Source organism: Pomacea canaliculata, linkage group LG9, assembly GCF_003073045.1.
Source record: "Pomacea canaliculata isolate SZHN2017 linkage group LG9, ASM307304v1, whole genome shotgun sequence".
NCBI classification, from domain to species: Eukaryota; Metazoa; Mollusca; class Gastropoda; order Architaenioglossa; family Ampullariidae; genus Pomacea; species Pomacea canaliculata.
In genome coordinates, this window is record NC_037598.1 from 23,115,361 (window position 1) to 23,129,049 (window position 13,689).

Consider the following 13,689-nt stretch of genomic DNA (forward strand, 5'->3'; position numbering starts at 1 on the left):
CAGCTTGGCGCATTCATTTCAGGTTTCACCATCGAGTAAAGCTGATGCTAACGACATCCTGGTGATGAGCTGAAAAAATTCTTTTATTATTTTTACTGACAATCACGATGTGAAGTTCAGCCATCATTGTTTATACTGGATTATATGACACGCTACAGGGAAGCTTTAGAATTCCAGCGTCAGTGCTCGATTCCCGTTTGACGCAGCGTTCTTTTACCAGTTGACCTACCCGTGTAAAAAGTATCTAATTCTTTAGGGAATGGGAGAAACAAGGGAGGAAAATAGGCACCACCATCACAAAAAATCTAATTGTAAGATACACGGGATCTTGAAATACCCATCCAGCAACCCGCCCACACAAACACAGTGACCGTAAGGTGACGGAACTACTTTTATCATTTTACGACCAACTTTGGTTACAAAGGAAGGTTGGACTTGCTTCTGGGCTAATCAGAAGTCTTGTGTACAAGAAACTGAAAATGTTTTTGGCTTCGTCTCTGATGTCAAGACAGTCCTCACTAGTGACTGACGACGACCCGATGAAAGGCTTGAGAAGGATGTGTACGACTCTGTGTACAAATCCCGACAATAACAACCTCCGACTGAACTACAACAGTCAGATCGACTACCGGTGACCTGTCCCGTTTAACCGCTCCCACAAAGGCCTTTAAAGTGTTCTGGTCCTTTGAAAGGTCAAGGTGTGAGCCAAAGAACTGATCAAACGACAGTCACGCACTGACTGAACCTCGTCCCACTGGCGACAGCCGTCCTCTGTCTGACCGGACACCGAATTTTAATGGCTTGAAACACTCGCACGGAGCCGCCTCTTTGGGACACCTTGCTAACCGCCACTCCTCAAACAAGTTACTTTGGTTCAGGTCACTTCAGACGACGGTGGTGTCCTCCCTTTCATGACCAGCGTCTCATCTTGGGTCAGGATGGCCAACCAGACAGACTCCAGTCTGTGTAAAGCCTCGGGTTATAGATCACTCGGGTGATATGGTTCCCTATGAACCTACCGACATCAAGATTGCACCCAGGTTAACCTGTGTTTCATTGTCAGATTGTTAATACTCACGAGAAAGTTCCGAGGTAAATGAATTGGATGCGGTGTATTTTTCAAAGCTTGTGTTAATTTTTTATGTTAAGTAATGTTCTCATGTTACCGTTGACAGACCAAACAGAATCCTCAAAAAGATTAATAAATATATTTTGTATTTCTTTCTCCCAGTCCAAGAAAACACCTTGTACCCGTGATTTGTGATTACAGAACCTGTCTCTTCGACTGCGCTGGAGATAATGCATCTGCAAAGACCTGACAAGGACCCTGGCGAACAACCGATACGATGATATATTCTAGGGATCGGGTTACAGGACCCATGCTGCTAGTCCCCGCACTTTATGGCCAGACCCCAAGTGGATGACGTGTTACAGATGCAGCAACGATTACCCGACAAAGTGGCGCAGGAATACGTTGCATTCAAAAACAGAGGAGCGAGAACCGCTCTCAGCAATGCGAAAGAAAAGCCATAAAGAAAAGCCAGGTAGGAGGCCATGGAAAAGCAGGTATGTGGAGCCCAGGCTTCAGGTGTGATATACGTTAAAAGAGATTCGTAATTTTTAAGCTGGCCCGCCTCCGTGGCGACGGCTCGCTGGCTGAGATACCCGGGGTCCATCGTAACTCAAAGCAAACTGACAGAGACAAGATACTCTGTGGTAAAGGGCATGCTATCGGCTCCAGTTTAAATTGTATCGTGCAAAACGAAACGAGCTGTGTGCAAATGAACACCTTCCTTCTCGCATTCTGGTCTTTATATTGTTTTAATTATGGCCTCTGGAGGGTGGCGAGTCCCGGCTCGTAAAGCAGTCAACCCAAAGTCTGTGCAGTGTAGAGGACACGAGTTCCACCCGTATACAGTCGCTGGTTCCTGGCGTAGTCATCGTCACACGCACCCGGTTTGTATGGAAAAATTAAGTGGGAGCATAACAGATAATATTGCTGCAAGGGTTTGGCCACTACTGTGTTTCTGTTCGTGGCTCTGAGCCTTTTGCAAAATTAAACACAAATGTAGATACATATACACTAATATGATAAATTCACACACATACATCATTCAGAAAGTCGTTGATTCGGCTGAGTTGGATGAACAAATAAATCTCCTGCCAACCCAGAACGTGGAGATTTATGAAAGGAAGGAAGCGACGGAAGAGAGGATTGTACTCCGTCCATGTCCATGGTAAATCACTTTCATTCCACTGCTACTCTCAACAACTTATTGACATCTTACCTTTAATTACACACGTGTAAATAGGTGAGTGAGAGAGAGAGAGAGAGAGTAAGAGACTGTGCATGTACTGTTTCGTCTCATCTGCTCGACAATGTTGAGTCATCTGCAACATCCTTTGAGTCAAATTTTTCTTACAAACGCCACCAGAATTGAAAGTCTATCAGCGCCACATTCCATCAACCGACCAACCAGCCAACCAACCAATAATGACATCATAGCCGGTCTTCTAAACCGCTTCGTGATGTAATCGCCACTCGACCAGAGCAGTGAGTGAATGAGTGAGTGTAAATATTGTATAAGTACTATGATAGATACAACTAGGCTGACTAAACCCTCGCAGGGTCCCAGCGCTCTGCCGTAATCATAAAACTGTCTACTTTGAGGACTTCAGTATTGATAGACTAGAAATCTTCTCTGTCCATAACAGTTTTTCTTTCACTATTTTTTCAACTTCTGTCCTCTGCATCCTTTCGCTGAAAAGTCCCATGTGTCCCCTTCCCCTCCTTTCCCCCTCCCTGGTCTTCAGTTACATCCGCACTTTGTTGTCGATTGGTTTGGAAGAGCAAGTGAGTGAAGGAATACGGACAAGTCAGTTTACAGTAGACAGTCTAATGAGGTTCGGTTTATTTGTTGGTCTCTAACAGACTCTATCGGTCTCCGTCGGGTAGACGGTGTGGGTCTGTGTCGGGTTCGTGGAGTGCATCAGTCAGACAGACAGGGTGGGTCTCGTTACAACGAGATCTCGTGTCACCCTAACCCACCAGCAGACGGTTGAAAATCCGAGGCCAGAAGCAGACGTCTTTGCGGGGTTCTTATCTGATCATATAAAATTGTTTGTTTGAGGACACAGTGATTTAACGCCGATATCAGCAGTTAAGACCATCTCCCAGGGTGACTCTCAAGTTGTGTGCAAACGAAGTGTTTTATATATAAAAAATTTCAGATGAATGGGTGCGTACGTTGAAAAGAGGATGGCAGATACAATAGAAAAATACCTCCGAGAATCACGAAGAACGTTTCCTCCCATCCCACCACCCACCCACACAAATTATTTCAGTGTAGCAGATAAAATGGGTTCAACATACAATAAAGGACTACCAAACATTCCGACGGAGTTCACCCAACATGCTTGGCCTGTCACAAGAAAGTTTAACGGTGACAAACAAAAAAGGAACCGCTGTCCTGTTGGCGGTCGTCCTCCATGTCAAGACTAAGGTGTGCCTGGCCTCCAAGATCCCCCAACTGGAGGTGGAAGGCCCCCGGGTGGTGTCGGGCAGTGGTGGTGTTCGTGCCACAGGCATACAGGTGCTAAAAGAGTATTGAGGCACGACGGAACCCATAAAGCCGCGGACCGGAGCTGGAGTGATAAAAGACAGCCTCCCAATGCCGCTCTCCGGCTTTTGAAAAACGTTCAGCCCTCGCCATCTCCCTGTGCCGGGTCGTGAGAGAGAAATAATTGTGATTGATGGGTGCAGGAAGAAAAGGCGCAATCATAGTTTATTGCCCTCAGAACTTTGCGCCCAGAGATGCCTATCGCAAGGCTTTTTTTCTCTCTGTGTGTGTGTGTGCCTCAGATAGCTGGTCGTACCGTCTGCTGACTTTCTTTCTTCAGTCTTTATTTCTTCTTCCTTATCTTGGCTCGGTAACAGACCATGCGTTAACTTTCTCTGGTGGAAATTTCTAATGGAAATAGAAAACAGTGGCATTCGATGAGAGCGGGGGAGGAGGCAAGGGGAAGAAAAACTAGGGCGGGGAAGAAGAAATGTATGAATAAATATACACATAAGATGCATATGAATAAATATAAGCAGGGTTGGGGAGAGATGACAGGATGAGAGGGAAAAAGAGGAAGACAGATATTGGGAAGACAATAGTTTTGAATCTTATATTTATGATCGCAAAGTCTCGTTATCAACTCAGAATTATTTGTATCAACACTTCAAGGATCCATCAGAGGTTTGCACTTCGAATACATCAGGAGTCTAATGGACTTTTTTCTTTTTTCGTTGTCCAGGAAAAGAGAGCTCCCCACCGCCTGATCCTCCACCTCCTCCACCACCACCAGCACCACTACCACTACCAACTACCCCGCCCTCTCTCTCTCTCTCTCTCTCTCTCACACACACACACACAGATACACGCGGTCGTGTAAACCGTCTTCCTGGGTAGCTGCTTCATGCCGACAATACCGAACTATTTACTGGAGAGAAGTTGCACGTGAATGGACACAAAAAAAAGAGCTGAGAGATATTTGCCAAGAGGAGATCCTTGGAGTTTCCTGTTCCTTCTCACAACACTAGTGTCTGGCAAGTGAACCCTAACCCTGACTACAACCCTAACCCGCGCTCGACACATGAGTTACCGCGGATCCCACGTCGGTTGCAGTCATCCGTCTCTCTCTCCTCAGCCTGGCAGAGGATTTACAAAGGAGCATGAAAAGAAAAATATTTGCTTTGTGAGGTTAGGTGGCTCTGAGTCAGCAATATTTATTCTCCTAAGATAACCAGCTTTGAACCGGCGATTAAAAAATTCGGGGAGCATGCACTGTAGTGTGGGAACAAAAATTTGGTTAGATATCCATTTATATACTAAGCTACACACAAAAATAACATGAATTTGCCTGTGATTTGAGACAACGATTTTTTTTTTTTAATATTTAGGGGGTGGGGTCAAGATAGTAAGCTATTTCTAAGGTAACAAATATCGTGGAAGCTAAGAAATAAAGTGATTGTACAGCATCGCGGACAAGAATGGAGTAAGATGAAGATTACACAATGGCTGCAGCTCAGGGCCAGCTTCTTGTCTCTTCTTTCTCCTCTTTTTTTCTACCATCTCTCTCACTCATTGTTTATTTTTTGTCGTCCCGTCACGTTGGTTGGGACTGTTTTGTTATTCTGTTGTTTTACAAACCTTCTGTATTTGTGAGTACAGAAGCTGTTTCCACTTCTGTTTGGTCATAACACAGAAATTGTTCTCACCTCTACTATACCTGGAGTGATGATGCACACCGGGTAGCTCCTTTTATACAGGCGAGCAGGTGAAAACTGAATTGTGGAAGATTAGAACCGGGGTAGCAAAACAAAGTCTCTTGTGGAGAGCACGGGTAGTGCAGCGTGCGCGGGGTGGATACACAACACAGGAAATGTAGATTTTATGCGAGGGCTGGTATCAGGCCGACAATAGTGTCAAATCTAGACTATCCATGCAAAGATGCCTAAATATGTAAAGTTATTCATCTGTGAAGCTTCTACTTTTTTCTCAAACTGACGTTTAAGAACCTCATATCTCTGTTTTCTCGCGGTACCCTTAGTGCAGCCGGTCCTTTGTCATTCTTTGGCACCACATGAAAAGCTCTTCGCAACGGTTGATGTTCACGGGTGCGAAACTGTTTTCTACTTTGCTTACGGAAGGATACAACATGCACATTTGCGTGTGTTCAGACATCCATCCATCCATGAATATATAAATCCATGTAGTCATCTGTCCATACGCACTTAAATCCACGCGCATTGATCTCACACGTGGAGAAAGATGGAAGGATGCAGGCTCCAGCAACGGAAGTTGTGGCGACACGTGACACATTGGCAGAGGATTCTGGGAAATCATCAGCAAGCATGACACCAGCAATCGTCAGAAAGATCGTTGATGGGGCAGCGAACGGGGATCACCGTTCAAGACACTCGCCAGAGAGCGGAGGATGTTCTCATCCTGACCCCTCGACCTCATTTTCTGAGGAAGCTTCCGAGCAACGTAGTTAGTCACCACCGCGATGAAGAAACTTCATAATTTAGATGGTGGGTTCAGATTCCGTGTCAAGGGTCGTGTATTTATCTGTGGATGCGATGCAGGTATCTGGTCATCCGTCGGAGAGTTTTCTAGTCTCTCTTGCTGTCCCCTCCCTCCTTCCCTATACTTGTCTTACCAACAAAGGTAATTCAGGAACCAAACATCACAATCTTCTACGATCACCTGCATGACCACTTATTCCCCGATATCTGATATCATAACCTTCATTCTCTCTACAATCACAACTCACAACTTGTACTCATTATCCTCGTAACCTAAGAGCTCCTGCAGCCCACAAACCAGGGTAAAAAAAAAGCCGGTGGGTACACGTCAACGAAAGTCAATGGAACCTCTGACCCTAACAGAAAGGTTAGAGCCCACGTGAAAGGAATTCACAAAAGAAAAAAAAAAAAAGCTAAGGCACACGTTTACACATCCTCAGCCTCGACAGCAGAAGACAAGAAGACTGTAGGCGCTCAGATAATTGATGGAAGTTGCATTTCAAAATAAGAGAACATTGCTCTAATCAGAGACACACTTCCGGTTCCACTAACTCGGGTGTCGAGCTCATCGTGTGCACTATGGTGCAGCGCACACCCGAGAAGCAGCTGCCAGTGACGTGAGCTCAGCTTCAGGGTAGAAGTCGTGTTCGGAGAAACATTTAGTGGCAGGAAGACATTAATAATCTGTTTGTTACATACAATCTTGTGATGTTGAGACGTGGAGACTGAAAGAGTGACGATGATTATATAAGGATTGTAATAACTGTAACAATGTATGTAGAGATGTTGTTGTGACGTGTGATGCAATTATTAACGGTATTTATTGCCTTTGTCTCCTACATGGATTCAGTATTTTTCCAGAAAATGTGTATGTGTGACATTGTTTATTTTACACACGCACGCACACACACAGATTATGTAGGATGTTGATCTACGTCTGTAGTGGAAGTATTCCAGATAAGTTTATATTTAATATTACACACTACCACCCATTATGTACAGCATTGTGTTCTGCTAGCCTCATAACAGAGACTGCGTTGGTGACGTTCGCCGACAGTTCATGCCCGACACGTGACGGGTGCTAAGCACAATTAGTTCTTGCTCATGCGTGCACTGATACCCGCTCACCCAATTAACTTATCCAGATTTGGCGACCTTCACAAGTACTGGGTGGAGAGTCATTCGCCGTGTACTAAACTAAAACTGTTTGGGTATACACGTGTGGATCCGATGTTAGGTGTGCACGATTAGAGATTTACATATTTACATATTAACATATTTTACTCATCTTCCATGCCACGTATTCTAGTCACATGTTACACGCCGCGCTTGATGTCTTTGTAAATCAGTGTGTAGTGTGACATGACATGACATGACATATGTGTCGTAACATGTACCCTGTGCCCTGTAGTGTGTCAAATGTAATGGCACTACAGTGTCTCAGATGCTGTAACTTCTTAAGTACTACAGTGTACCAAATGCTGCAGGGAGAATTGTACTACAGAGTGTCAAATGCAGTAGCTACAATGGTACTGCATTATGTCAAATACAGTAACCACTATTGTAGGGGGGAGGTAGTATGATAAAACTGTACAAGACAAGCTTCAGCAAAGTCTTCACTCATCTACAAAACATTTTCTGAAAGCCAGGCAGCCTCAGTGTACTTGTAGTGATTCTGTTCTTGACTCACCCCACTTCCCCTGCCACCGAGGGAAATGCTTCATGGTCTGACTTTCCACCTTTATGCAACTTGGCTCCGCCTGCACACCCTATCAAGTCTACATCTCTACCCGGGGTGGCCATGACTTATTGGTGGGATGGGAGTAGAGCTGCCCTTTCTGTACTCATACCAGCATGCATACGAGTGAGTACGCGAAAGATAATTCTACAAACTAATACAGAATACATACCATAATGCACACCACGTACACTAATATTATACACTAACACACTATGTGTACAGCTATGTGCGCTACACACTAATGTAGACTATCAACACTAATTAAGAGGCGAAACGTTTTTGTGATTGATTTTTAAAAAATCAGTTAAGTAAATAATGTATCTACACTAATATTATAAATTAACAAACATTGTGTACCGTTCTGTACAGTACATACACTAATGTTATCTACAGTATTAAACATGAACATACACTGTGTACAGTTCTGTACGCTATATACACTATGAAGATGCGAAACGTTTCTGAATGATTTTCTAAAAATAAAATAAGTTTTCATTAAGTATACTAAAAAGATACTGTAATGTAATTATGGGATAAAATGGTCGGCAGCACACGTTTCAATATATATTTAAATGATAATATTCATCATCATCATCATCATCATCAGACATTATTTGTGTGAACGACAAATCAGAGACATTTCACTCGATTCACGAAAGATAAGTTGTGTGAACAGTTCAGAATTTGTAAGAAACTGCAAGACACTTTGCTTGATAAAAATTCTCTTGTTTTAGAATTTTGTGTATTTCAAGGCTAGCATCTGGTCAGTCTAAAAGGTTAGCAATGCAGTGTGTGTGTGAGAGAGAGAGAGAGAGAGCGTGCGAGCGTGTGTTTTTACAATTAATTTTCACCATGGACATGGTAATGATGCTAAATGTGTTTACACTATAGTACAATGTGTCTGAACTTTGTCATGCATCTTAGACACTGGAACTGATTCTCATGAGATTTGCAGGCTATTTGTTTGCATGACATGAGCGGTGCAAGTCCAGTTCCACGTACACATTGTCACAAGAGCTTTGTACTTCATGACCCCATGCACGTGTTGGTGACACCATTCTTTTTGTTTATGTCTCCTACAGGTGGCAGACCTAAGTATTGTACTTACTAGAGTCGTAATACGTCCTACATGTATCATGAAAGGGTTGCTAAAGAATGTAGTCTACAGCATTTTGTGTCCCTTACATATAAATTATATAATTCTATTATAAATTTCTTGCAAAAAATAATGAAACATCATTTCTGTCATGTAATTAATTTCATCCATTTAAATTTAATTTGTGCACAACAAAAAAGACATTTATATCTTGGGAAAAAATATTCAAGCAAACTACTCATACAATAATTATTTAGTACATAATTTAAATGAATACAGCAGCAAGAAAAAAATAGGTATACTTACATTTTCAGTCGTAGAAAAACGCAAAAGGAATTTACATTTAAATCACAGAAAAGAAAGCAGATCCACTTACATCCACGTCGCACAAACAGGTGCTAGTCGGCTGAGAGAGACGGCGAGGAGAAGAAATATAATAATCCACTGTCTCGCCCCAATCCAACGATGACATTCCATCTTTTCTCAAGAAAACATGGTAGCAGCAACAATAGTGCTTCTGCGCAGGTAATCCCCACCAGGACTCTGCCATACACTCCACGCCAAGCAGACAAACTCTGCCGAACCTTGATGGAAACACCACTCCAAGCTTTTCTTTCTTTCTTTCTTTTTCTCTCTCTCTCCCCCCTCTCTCTGCGTGTTTATTTCCTGATCAAATCCCCGCACGGGACTTTTTTCACATCATCACGTACAGGGTTCCCTGTGTTTGTGCTTGCGTGCGTGCATGTTTGGGTCGTCAGCGCGTACGTCCGTCCATTCCTTGACCTAGGTGTTCTCTTTCATTTTTCTTTTTTTCTTTTTAGAGCAGCCGTGCCGGGCTGGAGAGGTATTGCTCGCATGTGAGAGAGGATCGCAGCTGACGACGAAAGTGTAGAAGGAGGGAGAGAGAGAAGCCTTGACGAGACGATGTCGACACACTCGGCGAAAGCTGTTGGCGAGGGTTCGTACAACACACAACCTGCCAGAAAAACTCTGTCGCGCGGCGGCGCGTGGCGGGGATGCGAACTGCCCGGCGGGCGCACGGGTCGCGAAACGGATCCTATTCTTCTTTTTTTTTCTTCATCGCCCCACGAGCGGTCCCATTGGTCGCAGCAGGGCGCGATGACTTGTGCCGCCTTCTCATTGGCTGGCAGCAGTCACGTTGCTGTTGTTGGGGGCATTCCCTTCTCCTACGCGATGAACGACGAGAGATAAATGGGAGTGGGAGTCGGGTGGTGGTGGATTGGCGGGTGATCTGAGTGGAGCAGTTACATAAACTACTTCATTACATTTTGCTTCAATTATCCACATTTAGTGTTGTCAAACTGACATTTGATTGGCAGAAAGGGAGGGTTAGAGTGGAGGAGGGATGAATATTGTACATCTGGTAGTTTCCCTCAACATTTGCGATGAAACAGGTGCCTGGAAACATAAGGTGCGTCTCATCTCTATTTGACATTTCTCGCAGTTTTTCCTGTTGTCAGAAGAACTGCAAAATCACTCAGTGAAAAGGAAGAAAGGACTGGGAGAAAATAGAAAATAGAAAAAAAGATCTTCAGGTTTGCGTGCGATGTAAAAATGTTTGTTGAGTATAAAAAAAGTCGTTTTCACAAGTATTCTCGCGAAAGTTTGCCAGTGATAAAGAGAAGATGTGTGGGGATAATGGTAGAGCCAAAGAGGCTGCAAGAGGCAACAATTGTAAGCTGTTGTATCTGCCAGACTTACATATTCGTGAAGTGTGGCGGTTTAAAGCATTCACACTTCACGTGATTTCCGTAACTACGGTCTTTGTGGGTTTCACGAAAAGTGTTTTCTTGTTCCGCAGCATTTGTAGACTGTTTAACCGACAGCCTAACAGCCAAACTGGAGTGGAGTTTTCTAAAAAAAAAAAAAAAAAAAAAAAAAAAAAGAAATAGATGTAACAGTCTTACCTAAAAATATTTGTTATTATTTGTCCAGGAAATGGTAATAGGAAAATCCTAAAAAAAAAAATTCAAAAAAGAAGAAACATGTAAAAATCTGTTTTTCGTTTCAGAAATGCAGATTCTAGAAAGTTCAAGGACTATGAGCTGATATTACTTATTTGTAAAATATTTCTGATAAATCACAATTAGACAGATAATAGCTACCACAGATTCGCTTTGTCGGTGTATTTGTCAGAGTTTGATTTTCAGTCGAAATTAATGACTCCACAGCTGATAAATTAGACAAAGCTCATTTCTTTTCGCCGACTGAAAAATACCAGCAAATATTGAAATTTCACAATTTTCATTTGATAATCTGAATTGTGAGAGATCACTTTTAACTAAACGGCGAGCGTGATTTTGTGCTTTGAACGACAACTGACTGAAATAATTGAGAGAGATAAAAAGAGTTTTAGATGGAAAGGAAGGAAGAAAGAAAGGATATTGTTAACTCTGTTAGTCAGAGTCAGTTCTTGCGACGACTGACAGAAAAGTGGTGAACTTCATGTAGCCTTGTCATCGTCTGTGTCTGCTTTGAGAGGAAAGACAAAAAAAAAAAAGTAGAACCCAGACGAAAGGTAATAGTCTGAATTAAAATTCGCTGTTAATTTCTCTCTGCGAATAAATTGCTTTGCTTGGAGACATACCAGATGTAAGAATGCGATATGCCTTGCAACCTGTTCTACAATTATCGTCGATCCTGATATTGAAGATTCTCACCTGTTTTTCAGGTTTCTGAGTCCTGCAGGCTTCCACTTGTACCCGGGGGGACGCCATTGTGTCTTCTGGCGGCAAAACATTCCCTCGTTAGAGCCTGGCAGCCTCGTTTACGTCCTCAACGTTGCTCCCTGGCACCAAAGTCACTCTTGTGGCACCATGGTCACACGTGACAGCCAGTCCACCATGTCTGGCCTCAGTACTTTCTCGCCTCCCTTCATTGAACAAATCCCGATCCATAATTGCTTTTGTCTTGTAAGTTGATTTACGGGGCCATTAATGAAAACATTTGTAACGGGATGCACTTTGAGGGTGGATTGAGGGAAGGGAGGATTATAGGCGCTCGACTGTGGTGACATCTCCATTAAGTCCCATCGTGAATCATTTTTAAGCAACCGCTTACACGGAAAGACTCGCAGAACCCTGGTTTCTCCCATTCCCCCTTGAACTGTACTTCTTGCAACTTCCTGCCTCTCTGATCAAAGAGATAGAACACACTGGCACATGCGTGCGTGACTGCACGTACACGTCCATGCACACACTTACACCACCACCACCACCACCACCACCACCACCACCACCTACACACAGATATGTGCTCAGATTTGTAGTCCCCCCCTCACACACATACCTCTCCCTCACCCATCCCCTCCCAACGGAAAACACTCTGCCGTTGCTAAAGCACCCATTGAGTCCACGTTTTCTTCTTTCGCCGAGGTCTTCAGCCACGAGCTCAAAAGGAGGCAAACAGAACTGCAGAAGCACACAGCTGTGGGCTTAAATAACGCCCTCTAGGTTGGGACGAGAAGTATTTCTTTTGTTCTAGAGTCGCCAACTGACTACTGTTGAGCCCGCGCTGTTTATTGCTGGAATTCCTCACGCCAGACGGCCTTCAGAGGCGCAGACCTGGTAATATTAACAGCAGAATGAAAGGAAATAGAATTTATGGTGCAGCTCACTCCCCCTCCTTGTGTTGTTTACATTCTGCTTGAGGGAGGGACGCGGGATGAGCGGGAGGATCTCACATCCCTACCTGGGGACCCGCCTTGCTGAAGGTTCGCACCACCACCATCCAAACATTATATCAACCCTGTTGTTGTTGTTGTTGTTGTTGTTGTTGTTGTTGTTGTTGTTCTTCTTCTTCTTCTTCTGCTTCTTCTTCTTCTTATTCGCATTTGTATTCGTATGCATATCTGTTTAATTGTTTAATCAACATCCTGCATGTAACATTAGTCAACAGCCTAACGGCGCGGACATTTTACATCCACTTCGTCCATGCAACATTTAAAATCTTTTGCTCAAAGATTCTTGGTTTAACCGTTGCACACTTCGTTAAGGAAGTTGCTGAACATACATTTATGAGTAACCAAGGCAGTGTGGATCACACAACTGCGATTAAAACTTTCTTTTCTCATGTTTGAGATTTACACTTTTGTTTTTCTTTTCGTCGGGATTTTGTACTGATGTCAGTTTGTTCTTCCTGTTCATTAATGGTTAATGTCTGTAATAATAAAGCTACAGGTTTTTTAATATGAAAATATCAGCATTATGTTTATATTTCTAGCTTGTGTTTACTATGTTAGATGTCCGTGTATTCACAGTGTTGTCCATAGGAATGGGAATCCCATGGGAATCCCATGGGAAACGTCCCATGGGATGGGATGGGACGGGACAGCACACACTTGTATTTCCCATGGTAGTCGATACTTGATATTGCAAAATAAATTTACTGTTATTTCATTCATCAAGGATTTAAATCTTTCCTCTGAATCATCTATTGTATGTGAAGTAGCAGGAATTATAGAACAAAAGCCGAAAAGTGGTTTTCAGTGTTGTCCATAGGATTGTTAATACCATGGGAATCCCATGGGAAACGTCCCGTGGGATGGGACGGGATGGGACAGGCATAAATTGCCATGGGACGGGATGGGACGGGATAGAAAAATATGTCCCATGGACAACCCTGTGTATTCAAATACCTCTTTGTGCATCAAAAACAGCATATAATCATCATCTCATTAGCTCCAGAATGCCACTGGTAACTCTCACTTAAAAAATAGTTCTTCACAATACAAGAATCTTTTGTTGTTGTTGTTGT

General features: G+C 43.2%; 1 protein-coding gene across 2 annotated transcripts in view; it reads right to left on the reverse strand.

Moving 5' to 3' along the window:
* LOC112572255 (protein Wnt-16-like) overlaps nucleotides 1–10,766 on the reverse strand; it is a 59,947-nt gene extending 49,181 nt beyond the window's left edge. Inside the window, exon 1 of one of the 2 annotated variants that reach the window (XM_025251837.1) lies at nucleotides 9,290–10,766. In XM_025251837.1, coding sequence (XP_025107622.1) covers nucleotides 9,290–9,390 — 101 coding nt within the window. In that variant the 5' untranslated portion in view covers nucleotides 9,391–10,766. The remainder of the gene's footprint in view (nucleotides 1–9,289) is intronic. The other variant, XM_025251836.1, reaches the window with a different exon arrangement.
* Nucleotides 10,767–13,689: the final 2,923 nt, after the last annotated feature.